The sequence below is a fragment of the Amblyomma maculatum genome, chromosome 3 (genome assembly GCF_055883805.1).
Source record: "Amblyomma maculatum isolate TAMU_Amacu chromosome 3, ASM5588380v1, whole genome shotgun sequence".
Classification (NCBI taxonomy): Eukaryota; Metazoa; Arthropoda; class Arachnida; order Ixodida; family Ixodidae; genus Amblyomma; species Amblyomma maculatum.
Window position 1 is genome coordinate 109,786,007 of NC_139346.1, and position 14,817 is coordinate 109,800,823.

The 14,817-nt window shown below is 46.5% G+C and overlaps 1 protein-coding gene across 1 annotated transcript in view; it reads left to right on the forward strand.

The window, feature by feature from the left end:
- The first annotated feature begins 281 nt into the window (after positions 1-281).
- The window catches only part of LOC146195678 (LIM/homeobox protein Lhx1-like), a 196,223-nt gene continuing 181,687 nt past the window's right edge, over positions 282-14,817 (forward strand). The window contains exon 1 of the mRNA XM_084597875.1: positions 282-708. Coding sequence (XP_084454001.1) covers positions 533-708 — 176 coding nt within the window. The 5' untranslated portion in view covers positions 282-532. The remainder of the gene's footprint in view (positions 709-14,817) is intronic.

Here is a 14,817-nt window from a genome sequence, read left to right on the forward strand (position 1 = left end):
ACTCCAAGAAAATAGAGACGCGCGGAGCGCCAAAAAGAAAATCTCGAACGCACAGCGCACGCGTTTCGGGAAGCGTTCTCTCACGTGTGGCGCGCTGCAGGCGGGTGCGCGCGCGTCTTCGCGTTTCTTTGGCGACGGCGCCATGATTGGCCTACACGGCTGTAGGAGCGGCTCCTCAAAGCTCCGCCCCCTCTCCATCAGAGGATACGCCCCTCCAAAATGTGGCGCTCTCTCGAAGCGGGACAGCAGGCGCAGAGAGCGTGCTGCCGTTGCACGCACGGTTCTCGGTTGGTCTTGGCTGCGCCGCACACGCTGTTGTTGCTCGCGCCACGCTGCTTCCGTTCTGCGGCGCGTTTTTCGGCGTGCTCCGTTGTGCTCTGGCGGCGCCGGAGTGGAGGCGTGAGCGCGCTTTTGTTGTCCCTGCCGTGACGCGGGTGCCGTGCGCGACGTGATCGGGCGCCCCGGGCGCAGTGCGGCGTTCACCGTGACTCGTCGGCGGCGGGTGGCCGGCGCTGGACCCGGTCCGGCCGCCATGAAGATGGTGCAGTGCGCTGGCTGCGACCGCCCCATCCTGGACAGGTTCCTGCTCAACGTGCTGGACCGATCGTGGCACACCAAGTGCGTCCAGTGCTGCGACTGCCGCTGCAACCTTACCGATAAGTGCTTCTCCAGGGATGGCAAGCTCTTCTGTCGGAATGACTTCTTCAAGTGAGTATTCTAGACGGCCCCCGTGAACCGGCTGAGTTGCTGCAAAAATAGACGTGCTTTTGCTTTTTAAGAGTCAGCACGCGTATGTTCAGCCAACGATAAGGGTGCCAAAGAGTAAGTCGATCACTTGCTCATGTAAAGACGTGTATAGCATGGATCGTGTATCCTGTCAACGTGTTGCCGGTTTATCGCCATGGATTTTCTCCGAAATTGTCATCACAAATCTTTTGCTAACCAGCGGCCGCTCTTGGACTTCGCTGTTTTTCGATAGGTATACGCCTCGGCCACAAATAGGTGCTTGCTTTGCGCGTCGATATTTGCATTATGTTCCTCTATCTCGTATTATCCTTGACAACGTCAAACTCAACGTTGCCAACTCTGAGCCCTTGGCCGGTGGTCAGTAATGCTGAACGAGGCAGTGGGGCGCGACTCTAGAGGGAGTCGGTAGCCCGTAATGGGCGTTGAGTATCGCGACGCCGTTTCTCGATACCGGCGCCACCAGAATTTGGCATCCAGCTGGAAGATCCAAGAGTCCTTACAACTTCAGAAGGGCGCTGTCATGCACAACTTGACAACCCAAACATCAGTAGACAGCTCAGTTCATATGTTAGGGGCACTCACTGCTAGCTGCTTCATGTCAGATCCCGAAGCTTGCGGAGAATGTGTCCAAATTTGCAGTGAAGGCATAATGAAGAAAATAATTCGTTGCGGCTAGTGCTTTAAACCGGTTCGAGTCCACCGAACAGACGCATGAGGTCTGAATAAGCTCGTTCGAGCTCGCTAAAAGGGACACCACGCATGAACCGAGCTCACCAATGGCACCTATAGTTTCCCTCTCTCTGCTTTCAAAACACTAGTGCTTGCCAGCATATATACCACTTGCGCCAGTGCGTATTTTTATCCTGAGTGTTTTTTTTTTTTTTTTACTCCCCGTTTTCGCGACGCCGGGAGGCTAATGGTACAGGTTACATTAGTTATGCGAATTTAATCGCCTTACAAAAGATTACGTTCACGAGTCCCGTCAAATTATACGTGCATCTACATGCAGAGCACCTTGAATGCTTATCCTCGAAAGCACTCGATCTGTATCGTTATAAATCATAACGGCCTGCTGAAACCTTATCTCGGCGATCATATTTCGCTAATTTAGCTGTTCGTTGATTCGCTTTGTAGTTGACACAGCCAAAAGACACAGTGCGCTTTTTGCAATTCGTGTGTCTTGTGGCTCTATAATAGCTCCACGCAATTAATTTATGCGATTGGTAGAGTGCTCACGCATGATACCATCCCTGTATATTCAGCCATGTTAGCACTGTATATTGTAGACACACGGAGGGGTAAGAAAGCGGTTCATATTATCGATAAGTTGGCATCAGCATATATTTTCCCAGCTTCTTTCGGTTGCCCGTTCAAATACTCTAGATGCCCAAAAAGCTTGCTATCTTTTTGTTCTTTTTATTCGAACACTATGCACTTGCTCAATATTGGCCGCATTCACAATGAATGCAGCCGCATATGTGTGGGACGTTCTTAGTTTTTATGCAATCTCCGTCAATTGTAGGGCTGTGCCTTGTGTAAACAATTAGACGTATACGCTTTCCCTTGTTCACCGTCGTTGGCAGCAAGAGCATTGCAAGGTGTGAATGCGGACACCAACGTCCGCCCTCACACTTACCTGGAAACTACAGAAGAGATTGCCGGAGATGCCATGGACTCGTCCATTCTCCCTACAGCCCTTGTATGGATATTATATTGAAAAATCATCGAGGTTCAGATACGTGCCTGTATTCCGTGAGACCTTTATGTTTCGTGCAGGTTTTTCGTCGCGCCCTTACGCAGTTATCCCAAAGCGCATTACAACATTCTCGCAAATTGATTAGGGTGACGTCATGTAAAACAAAATATACGCGCAGATTCCAAGCGATTAACCTTCGATTTTCCCTCGTTAAGGCGACACCGAAATAAGTTCAAGGATTTTGATGGTCGGCACGTCTAGACACACCAAGTCGAAAGCAACATCATATGCGCTACTGCGGTGCGTTTTCACTGCGCGCCTATATACGCGTACGGCGCGTGCGTAATGCGCGCAACAATTGAACAGGCGCAGGTGTTTGCAGGCTGGAACATGCAATAGCCATTGTAGTACAGCGTGATGCATAAGTTATACATTTTTTGTGCGGACACAGGTACACGCACGAAGGCATATAACGTTGCGACGTTATGAACTTCGTCCGTTATATCCGTTCTAATTTTATGCGTCGCGCCTGTCTTTCTTTATTTGTTAACTCTTCCTTCCTAGCACTTTGCTGTATACCTCCTAGGTTTTTCGCGTTTGTGAGTGCCACAGCTGCGCTTTTTTATTTTTTTCCTTGGTTCATGGCTTGTAACAATGCAGCTATGAGCGCGCGACGACACTGATGCATGACTTTCGGCATCGGGGTGCATTCTTCCTTGCTATCGAAAGAAATATACTCCCACGCTCGCTAAGTCAGTCTGCCATTCTCCGTCAATGCGTGCTCTGATGCGGCAGATTTTACAATTTTTTTTTCTCTCTCGCAAATCAGTTATAGACGCTCTGCACGAAGTCGCACGCGCGCACCTTGCTCGATATATCCCACGCAGTTAGCTGCATGTCTGTACTACGCGCAAAAAAAGATAGAAACTGGCGCGCAAAATAGAGATGGATGCGTAGTGGTCAAATACAATGGGAATCGTGGCGGATCGGATCCTCGCCCGCCCGCGCGAAGAATTGTTTCCGCTGATGTTGAAAGAACCGACTTGTTAGTGGGGTGTGTCATGCTGTGCAGCTAAAAGAAAATCAGAGGGGTTTAAGGCTGCTTGAACCGAATGTGGAGCGAAAACCTTTGGCTGCATGCAGGCGACCGCTATGTTGTATTGAACACAACCAGCGTTCTGTTAAACGCGTCAAGTTCGCCGGCGTTCTATGCAGAGCACTTTCATATGTGTTATGAACGTGAGTTGGCGCTTTTTCAGGCACCGATCGACACTGACGCTGAAGGTTCGAGTTGCCTGGCTTAGGAAGCCGCTTCAAAATTTGCCACATGTATTAATTAATTGCAATTCAGTCTATGCGCTCACTCAAGAATGCCGTATGCATAAAAACACTCCGCTAGCCGCTGAGTTATAACGCTTGAAGTAAGAAAAGGGATGCGTTTCTATATACCAAAATCCAGTGCAAACGAAAGACGAAAGATCGAGACAGCTGTATACGGCTTCATTCTTGCCAATAAAGGTCTTTGCCAGTCTTTCAAATTTCTTTTAGGGAACGCAGTTTCTGCTCTGATATCGCACGCCGTGATGGTCTCGCGTACTGACGTATGTTACAAGCCGAAAACCGAATAATGTGTTTGCATGATCGAGGCAAAAAGAAATAGGAGAAATGGAACAGTGACAGCAGCGTGTCTCCCATTAGCACGCGGGCTTTTCGGTTCACGAGTAAAGCTCTCGATATATAGCGTATCACCCGTAATAACGAATCGCGAAGAAAAATATCCTAGAAAAAGGAATATTGGCTTAGTGTATGGGGTTAATCGTCCCAAAGCAACTCAGCCGACGATGTATACGTCATTAAAGCATATTTCTGTACACAATGTTTGATCAACAGAATCTAAATTAGATGCAGTTTTGGAAGCTAGCTTGATCCTGCTCGCTATTCTCCTTAAAATAATGTGGTGCAGTTTCACGGGCCTGTAGTAAGGTATACTCACTTGATGATGTTTCACGACTATAGATGACCTATCTTCTACTGTACTATTGTTCGAATTCCGCTACCCCACGGCTTCGTCGGTTGACAGCTAATTGATTATATAGGCTGCCTATACGTAGCACGAGCTGCACACAACACTTTCTGCGAAGCCATTCGTATATACAGTGCGGAAAATGGTAAGGGGCATCAGTTCGGGAACTCAGCATGAAGTGTAAACCATGAATGAAGAAAAGGGCCATTAGTCAGTCGTCTGTATATTTTTACGCTGAATTCCTTTCGGTGTCGTGCGCTTGAAAGGCCTAAACTGATTGGGGACATTTTATTCTATAATCAGTGTTAATGTAAGCGCGACGACAATGCATTGGCCCCAGTGCGCTCTGTGTGTATATTCTTCCCTTGTGTATTGAGCGAACAGCGAGTTTCCATATTCACGAGATAGGGGTATACGTTGAAAAAGTGCTCTAATTGGGTGTCACCCATGTTAACGATCTGATCGCGTATATTAACGAGGAAGCATGTGTGCGCGGTTATTCCGTGAGAAACTGCACCACGGCGTCTCTTTGCGACGCGATAAGCTAGTCATGTTTGTTATATTATGGGCTAATATGGTTGTGGAAACGGAGACGTCTCCATTGTGTTCATTCCAATGTCTTCGACTGAATGATGGCATGAAATAGCTCCGGGATGATGAATCCGAATTTTTTATGTCATTCATTTTCGCACGTCAGTTTCCCAGAAATTGTATTTTGCAACTGAACTCGATGGGGGGGCGAAAAAAAATGCACGATCGTTAAACCAGTTCACGCATGCAGCATCTCGGATGCTTCTTCAAATTCACCCTCCTTTTTTTTTTTTTTTTTTTTCTTTCGCGTAAGTGAGTTATGTGCTTGTTTTTAAGGTGGAAGCTCTGCAGAGGAAAGAACGGGCCTGTGGGTGCGAGCAACATTGCGCAAATGCACGGGTTTGATTTAGATCAGTTCTATTTTGATAATAGGAGTGAAATGATTAAATTCACGCGCGATGGTGGTCTCGCGGCCTTAAAACTCTCTCCGTTTCAGCAGAACCGCGCATGCAAAACGGTTAGGAGTGGGTCTCCCGATCTGCAAGTTGTTTTTCTCGGTGCCTCGAAAAGTGACCAGTATATATATAAGGAATTTTATGGGCCATAGTCAGGCTTTCTCGTGCTTTAGAGTATGTGCACAGCTGCCCACGTAAGCACCGGTAGCCACCAGAAAGCCGTGTGTAGCGCAGACATCAACCATTTTTACCAGTGACGTGTTTTGTTTTTGTTTTTTTTCTGCCTCAGGTACGCTCTGGGGGTGGCAAATCAATGGAGTAAAATGCGAGACGAAATTAAGGTCTGCGCTCTCTTCCAGTGTATATATATATATTATGCGAGAACATTTAACGCACTTGGCCGCTTAAAAAATTATAGAGCGAAGTGTACGCTTCACAGCTGCCCGCTCAGTCTTGAGAAAGGCAGGGCTCCTGCCGAAACGTCGACTACAAATAAACTTGGAAACAGTATGAAGCAATTTTCACTTGTATATAAATATATATATATATCTATATATATATATATATATATATATATATATATATATATATATATATACACATATATACATACATATACGTCAAACGCCCACTGACGCAAAATTGTTGTTCTATTTTATTTATTTTTTTCTTATTCGCAGGTTAGCGTCAGTAAGGCTTGTTTGGTCTGTATGCGATGCTGAGCGTAATTGTGCGTCTCTGGCAAACAGTGCCAGTCAAGTTTATTGAATGACAAGCAGATATGGAGCATGTCAGCATGATATATAATTTATTCAATGATATACAATGCAATATAACTTCGTTTCCTCATATTTTGATAGTTTTCCTACTCTGTATATATAGTGTAACGTCTGCAGCCGAATATATGCCCGCCAACACAATTGTCAGCGTTGCCTCTGCTGCTCTGCATACATGCTTATTGAAGGCTGACTCTGCGAGAAATTGGGAACACTCACAATTGCTCCACGGCACTTCGTGGCTTTTCTCACATTGTGTCTTGACGGCGCAGATTTTTGTTCATCTTGCCAAAAAAATACAACACGGTGGTGAGCCATTTATTTGTGTATACACCTCCCTGGGATGACAGAATCCGGCCGGCGGGCAGGCGTGCATGCTCGTGTAAGATTGCTGCCTGTGCTCATCTACAACTCATGCATGCAGCCTCTGGGATATATGGCACACATCCGCATGGGAAAAAAAAATGCAACGAACTTCTCACACACGCACGTCGACGTCAAGCAGGCATATACTCTATAACTGCCCGCGTGACGGTTTCGTTACTTCAATATTTGACCCGTATGCATGTTTACCGCGCGTATTTTTACTGCACGGCTAAGGTGACTGCATCTGCGCGTCTATATACGTACACATGTACGTGTTTTGAAGTCAATTGTCATCCAAGCGCTGCAGTCACCCAGAAAACTGTGAGCGCGACCGCAGTTTCAAAGACAAATCAGCCGTCAGGATTTCTCTTTTCCCGAAAGGACATGTGATGTGTTAGTAAATAGAGACCGTGAGTGCGCATCGCTCTTTTAGGGGATCGACGTTCGGATTGGTCTAAAGAACGCAAGAATTGCGTCGCAGAAAAGCATCTTTCGTACAAAGCGCGAAGGGCTGAAAGTTAATTACTGAATAACGCTGGCAATTATCCGTAATATAAACCAGGAGGCCGTTTACCTCTCTGAAGGGAATTCTGAAATGGTGTAAACAAAGCATTCATGTGCGTGACAGTGGCTAATGGCAGCTCGCGTCTTCAAAAATATAATCTCACTTTAAAAACATTATATTGTGTACCGCATAGCGCACACCATACTAAGGAACTCACGGCAATCTGAAAAACCGTGCATGCCCAGTAGTTGAACTGACTAATTAATTAGGCGTCTTCATCACATGCAGGTTTACAGTTAGGGGTGCCAAGAAACAGTACGGGAAAACTATTTGAATCTTAGAGAATGGCAACAGAAGACGAAATTTCGCATAACACCTTTCATGAAGATGTCTCGATCGGAAAGACATGCGCTCCTATAAGATAATAACCGTCGTAAGAATAATGAAACCTTTCTTTTGCAAGACTGGACGCAAGCGTGCAGTGGGGGCTTGCTTTTGCATTTTCTCGTATTTCGTATTCGTTCTATGATGCCTCGCCACAGCTGCAGGCTTGCTAGGTTTGCAATTTCCTTCCTTCATTTCTACCCTGTTGCCTACAGTGTAATATATTGTTCTGATGTCTCCCCTCCTCTACCACTATCTTTATGGAATGCCCCTTCAAGAAGCTGCTTTTTGAAGGGACAATAAATGAGGATGGTCCTGCTTCTATCATGCACGCTGCAGTGTCGCCCTGTATATGTCGTATTGGTCTGTCGGACAGGGTCAATTAAAGAAGATCGGCCAGAATAAGGCGATAAAGAGTTTATCTATATTTCGTGCGTTACCTGTGTTGACCAATACTGCATGCTGTGGCATTTGTCAATTCGTTTAAGATTTCCATTGGCAGCTGGTAGTATATATACGCAGTCAGGAAACGCAAACGGCAAGGTGTTCATGGTGCCAGGATTGGGCCGATGGTCAAGTGAACGAAGAAAAATTTTAAGAATAACAAGGAAGAATTAATTAGTGTTGGTCAGCGTTCTTCCTGCATTGGCGTATATTCGCTATGCTTTGTTTCCTCGTACAAACAAAGAACACTACTTATGTAACACGGTTAGCGTATCCGAGTAATCATTTGCCTAATATGAGCAATAATTATAAAACTGAACAGTGATTTGGTATGTCGGTATTTCAATGGCTTAATGACATGGGAAAAAAAAAAAACGACTCAAAAATGAAGGCAGAGAGATACAGTGAATTTATATGATGTTCACAGTTCACTACGCACAGAACGCAAGCGCTCTCTCGCGAAGGCCATTTTTATTTGAATATTTTGTATGCGTTTCCTTGAATTGTGAACGACAAATATCAATGCATTCCTCCGTTTCCTTACAAGGTCATACTATAAGTGCATCTATGAGGACCAGCTAACTCGTGAAATTTTAGAAGCCTTCTATATTCACAGTGTATATACCTTTTCTCACGATATCTGATGACACCCCTGAAGCACTTCTGACCATGGCGAAACATATGTTCATTTTTGTTTTTGCTCATGATGGAAGAATTAGTATATTACATTTTGTCCATACATTGTCAGTGCACGTTAAAGAACCCCAGTGGTCGAAATTTCTGGAGTCCTCCACTACGGCGTCTCTCATATAGCCTAAGTCGCTTTGGGACGTTAAACCGCACAAACCAACCAACCTATAGTTGCTAATACTTGTGTTGTGTTTTTTCGTTTCGTAATTTTTTGCTGCGCTATTAAATCGTAATAAAGCAAAGCCTAATAATTATTAGTGCTAGTTCACGAAGAAGTTGAGGACTGTTGTGCCCTTGTGAAATTTGCAGTATATATAGATATAGTATACAGTACATGGATAAATTTCGGGTGCGGGGTCTTTGAGAAGTTTTCGCTAGTTCGCCACGAGTCTGACCTCTGTGAGGAAAGTAAGAGTTTCACAAACTTCGAAGTTGCTTGCATCTTTCAATAGGTCGGTATATATTCCAAGTTCCGCGGCCACACTTTCCGCGTTTTCAATAGGTCGTGAGTCGTGACCTTGCGTATAGCGCTCGCCGCGCTGACGTCAGGTGTGTGGCCGCCTCTATAAACACGCAGTGCATGGTTCTTGGAAAAGTGGCATTGTGTTTTCCAGTCTCACGTGATTGATGGCGTGTTTCTACGTGTTCGAGCGCCCCTTTGTATGCAGTGAACTCGCCTGCGTATACCTTCGCGGAGAAAAGAAAAGAAAGATGCAGACACTTTTCAGTGTCGCTTATATACCAGAATATATATGTCGCATCGCTGCTTGGAGGTTCACTGCGCTAAATGCGTGTGAGTTTGAGAAATGCTGCGGTCAGTACGTTGTACATTTGTTCTCCTTCGTGTTAGTTTATCTGTACTCCCCGACACACTTCAACTCTTTTACGCGACACAAACACGTAATACCCCCCACCCGTAGCTCACTCCTGCATGCGTGTATGGAAACCTTAAAATCTTTGTTGTGGGTACAAAGGTCGAATTATTACCTTTTCAGACATTTAGTGTATACAGCTTCACAGGTGTCTTCAGAGCCTGAATTGTTCAGTCACACCCTGGAGCCTGGGAGATATACAGTTCGGGATAAGAGTCCACATCGTCTTCTCGTTGAGAGAGAGCTTGGGCCGCGTTGGAGATACACAAGAGGGACACGATACCGTGGACCCTTTGCAGAAAACCTTGAAAGTCAGCTACTCTGCACAGCGAAAACGCTTTCAACAAACCTGTTGGGAGGGGGGAGGGGGGGGGGGGGGGCAGAAATTGAGAGCAGTGCAGGAGACTTCTATTGTGATAATAATAGCCAGGTAAATTTTCAGCATGCTTCTTCCTGTTGTCGCTATCTCGACTAGGAGGTCAAGAGTACCTCTTCCAAGCCAACTCCTTGAAAAGATAGTATTCATACCCCCCCCCCCCCCCCCCCCCTTCCTCCTTGATTGTCAATAGAGAAGGAATGCTGTTCTTTAGGTTTGTGCACTACTGCATGAAGCTTGATATCCACCTAACTTCTGCCGCGCCGCCATGGTAAAGGTATTCTGTAGTGCTGCAAAGCTGACTTGCAGAGTTTTGCACAGAGTCCATATATAGGCCACCGCACGAGGAAAGTCGTTCCTTTTGTTTAAATTTAAAAATCACTCTATCTATATATCTGATAACAACGGCGAACCAAAAAAAATGTATAAACAGCATATCGTACCAAGGATAACATAAAGTGCGTTGTACTGGCGCATATGTTTTCATTTTGATACTCGATGCTATGGCCTGTGCGAAATTTTTAAGCGAGTTTTTTTTTTTTTTTTTCTGGGGAAAACATTGTGTTTCTTAGAATAGAGTAAAGACGATAATTGCTGTGCCTACCTTGTCTTACAAATTTTGGGGCATTTTTCGGCAAAGAATTCTTAACCGTAATTTGTCCGCATGTAACAATCATTATATCCACTCATCTTCCCTCAGCAAAAGAGGCAAGCCTTGTCTTGATCGAGAGCGATTTTTTTTTTTTTTGTTAAGTACATAACTAACTCCCCTCAGGCAACCTGCTTTGTGGCGTTAAACAGCGCGAAATTATTATTTGAGTCACCACATGTATGTCAATAGTTGTTTTTTTTTTTTGTTTTGTTTTTTGTTTTCGGCAGGTGGCCGAGCCTGAGGGAACCAATTGCAAGAATGTATAATGTTGCGCACCTTTTCTCATCACGCAATCTATCGCGCAAACGCACATGTATTTCACTCAAGTATATTTCATTGACTGCTATGTTTATTTGGCCCTAGTTTGTTTTTGTTTTGTTTTTTTCAAGTAACGCGTCACTGCCCTGAACAAAAATCAATTGAGACAATTCTTGACTGCAGATCTCCTGCAATTCTTTGACACATGGGTATTGTTTCAAGGAAATGTTAGGAAAAACAGGGGTGAGAAAGTGAAATGCGAAATGTCCCTTTCTCACGCATCTCCTGCCTCTTTTTTTTTACGGTTCTTAGTATGGCATATTGAATAGAAAAGCTCTTGTGACGTGTTTATTTTCTTGATCTTAGAGCCCCTGTTTGAACAGGCTGTGCGTCCAGTAGGGTGCGATATACGTACAGGAATCTTGGCATTCGACAGATGAGGCTTTATGTGATTGCTTTGGTTTTGAGCCTTGTGGTGGTGACATTTATTGTATAATACAGAGCCTCACTAGGGGTTCTACACACTATATATATGGGACTTCCTTCGTATGGGACGCCATTGGATGAAACCGACATGCATCTGAGCCCTTGCGTCCAAGGGCTTTTGAGCTTACAGATCGCAGTAGCCGAGAAAACCGTCTCTTCCTAGTAGGTATAGAGACTTGTTGAGCCGATCGATGTTCAAAACAGAGTGCCTGCTATAGCAAATACTGCCATCGTCGGCAGGCACGTCAGAAAGATGCGTTTTTGTTACGCATGGGGAAAAAAAAATAAAAGCACGTGCTTTTCGATTAGGCGAGCAAATACGGTATGTTAACTTGCGGGCTTTGTGAAAGTTTATGCTTTCAAGCTGTAAGTTTCAGCGCATTTGTTGAATAGGCAGACATATATAGCTAGCAGAGCGGGCATGACATTGTGCGGATAAAATATCGACACCTCTATATATATATATATATATACTCCTACCAAAAGCGCTCCGATTTTAACAGTAGTTAAGAGGGCCTCTGATTGACGGTGTACAGAAAATATATCTCCTATAACCAGCAGTAAATGTGAGAGTTTCTAGTGAAAAATGTTGTCGGACTAAATAAGTAGGTCATTCCAGGCCTGAGTATACCTGCGCTAAGTTCGCGTAAATTTGAACCCGCGCTTCACCGCGGCAGGTATTCGCAAAATTTTCTCCGAGGCTTCACGGGCTGCCTAATCACAAATTCTGTTCGTTTTCATCCCTGGATTCAGCGGGAGCCAATGCATATACCACGCCAAAGGGAGAAGGGTATTGACACAATTTATCAAGGGCATTTTATTTTATCTGCGTGCAAATGTGTCTCCTCCGAACACTGCCGACAGCACAAGAGGAAAGTGAACAAGAAAAATATGCTCATCGGGCACCAGACGTCAGCTCTCTCTCTGTGTGGCGGCGCATATAAGGGATATTAACTTCTGCGTGGCGCACAGCACTTCCACTCCTCCGCGCTGTCTGTCTGCTTGTCGTCTCTCGTGTAAACGACCCTTCCCGTACACGCGTTTATTCGCAGTTACCACTGCGATGGCAGCATCGCTCGCGCACCTCGCCTTCCGACCGCCTCACACGTCGCGAGCGGCGATATCATCCGCGGCGGTGATGACTCCTGCCTCTGCGCCTCCGCGGCCGCGCGCGCGCTTCAAACGATGAGCGTCGGAGCCTCCCACGCCGCCTGCGTGCGCTTATGTCGGTGACTGCACATCGGGTGCTTTGTACCACCATACAAACTGAAAAGAGGTGAAGGGAGTGGGAGAGGCGAGTCGTCCATCAAGACTGTATTTACTGCGCACGACAGCGCTGAGCGAGACGGCGATGAACCTCACGTTTTGCAAGTTAATTCTCGCCGCGCCCAATAGTTGTGTCGCATTTTCTTCTCGTTGTCGAATACGCGGCACGTCTCTTCGTCCGAAGGATTCTGGGAATGTGATTTGGGGCTAGGAGAGCCGCGGCTTGACGTTCGTCGGTTCTTGATTCCTTTGTTTTAGGCTCGCTTATGCATCGTTCATTCGGACAGTTGTGCGGCGAACACGGATCTTGGTGGTGAGCGAGCATTTAGCGCTTGGTTTCAACACGGCGGAGCTAAATAACGTGAATAACTATACCAGGTATGCTAATCAAGCGGTCAGGCTCTAAAATTGCGGCGCGACCTGATAGGGCGAAGAACAACCAGAGAACGCAACGAAATGCTTAAGAGCATCTCCGCGTATCTGTTCTTTTCACACACGCGAGAGCGTCGTTGTTGGCTCAGCAAGTGGCTCCGCGCATGTATGACGCACGTCTTTACCTCGCATGTCACGACTAGCTTCTCCCAATACGACAGCAGTGCGATGAGAATCGACACTTTATCTACTACACAGAGGAGTTGCGGAACAATAAAACTGACAAGGAGCTGCCTGGCAATCCGATATTTAAGCAAGCATATTTGCGGCTGACCTTGCGTTTTCCAGAAGGCATGCGCCACCGTATACGGCCGCAGAAAAGTCAGAATGGAAATCGGCTGAACAGAAAAGTTGAACTGCGTGTCACGTTACCGGCTGGTGACAGTCTGTGAACCTTCTACACCTCACTTTTACTTTTCCAGGAAGCGGGGAGTGATATACCTCGTTGTTGTAAGGTAACACGAGCGCGGACCAGGTGACCTTTCGTCGCGACCTTCTCGCTCGTAAAGGCACAAAAGCGTTTTTCGTTTCCTAAAGCTACACAAACGTTGGTGGTTGCATGAGCGAGGGAATGCGAGAGGGAGCGAAACAAAGACGAGGGCCACGTGCGTTCCTATCGTCGTGCCCTCCTGACGCGCGCGCCGTGAGCTCGCTCAGGTCACGACGCGCGGCTCCGGACGCGGACCCTGAGTTACAGCCTGGCTCGTAACTCAGTCGGCAGAGCGCCGCCGGTGCCGCTGCTTCGCGCTGCAACAGCTGCAGGCGCACCCGACGCGTTCCTTCTGTATTTCCCTTCCTCCGGGCCGCGGCATGCAATCTCTCGGTTTGAAGCCGTCTTCTAGCTCCTGCAGGGTGTCGTGACGCTGGGGCTACGTCGACCCGGCCTTCACTTGGTAGCGTGCAGAGACTCGGGGTTGAAGAAGGACTGAATCTTCGAAGTTGGTGAAATATGTACAAGCAGGTTTACTGGCACTTTGAGAAAACGTATTTACAAGAATATTTACATGAAGAAGAAGGGTACATCAGCAAAATGGCAAGCGTTAAGAGTTCATAGCGAGAAGCGACTGGATGAGCCGTTTACCCAGGGCCCAGAGCGACATTTCGTGCTCTGCAGCGTCCTTAAAAACCCCCTATGTCCAGCCCCTCTTTGAAGATGCTGACCAACCAAATCCAGGGCACGCCCCTCAGGTATCGGCATCCAATCGAACACATCACTGCACTGATGGTCTGAAACACTGACTGGTCCGGCATTCATTCGTTGGGCGTGATCACTTGTTGGCGGGAAAAGCTTGGGAACGGCGAGGAGAGGAGGTACATTTCTATTCTTCAGCAAAGAAACCACAGGCTGGTTCTGACAAGGGGTTTTACTTCTCAGAAACCCGAGTGCACGTGGCGCCGCATAGGGCTCCCAACATGGTCCCTTTTCGACAATTGCAAATCTTTCCTGCATTCCCGGGAAATCACTTAATGGCCGTATGAGTCATGCTCCTTTCTTGTCCTGCACGTCAGCGGACATGTCACTCTGTCGTCTCCTTTGGATAGGAGGCATTCATCACTGGAGGATAGCACTTCTCGACTGGAAGGGTGAACAAAAGAAAGCACTTCCTGCTATTTCCCGCAGGGGGTCGTTTCTTTGTGTTTTTCCAGACGTTCTCTTGACAGGGTCAATTTGGCATTTGCAGGTTGTCCACAAAGCAAAACATGCTTACAAAACAGAATTCCTGGAAACAGGCTCACTTAGAGCCATTGGACCATCACCACATATTCACAAAACTTATCCATGCCCACAGGCGAACAATAGAGCGCGCAATTGCGGATGCTTGGTCGTAACAGCCTCCTCCCCCGCCAGAAGAGTCTC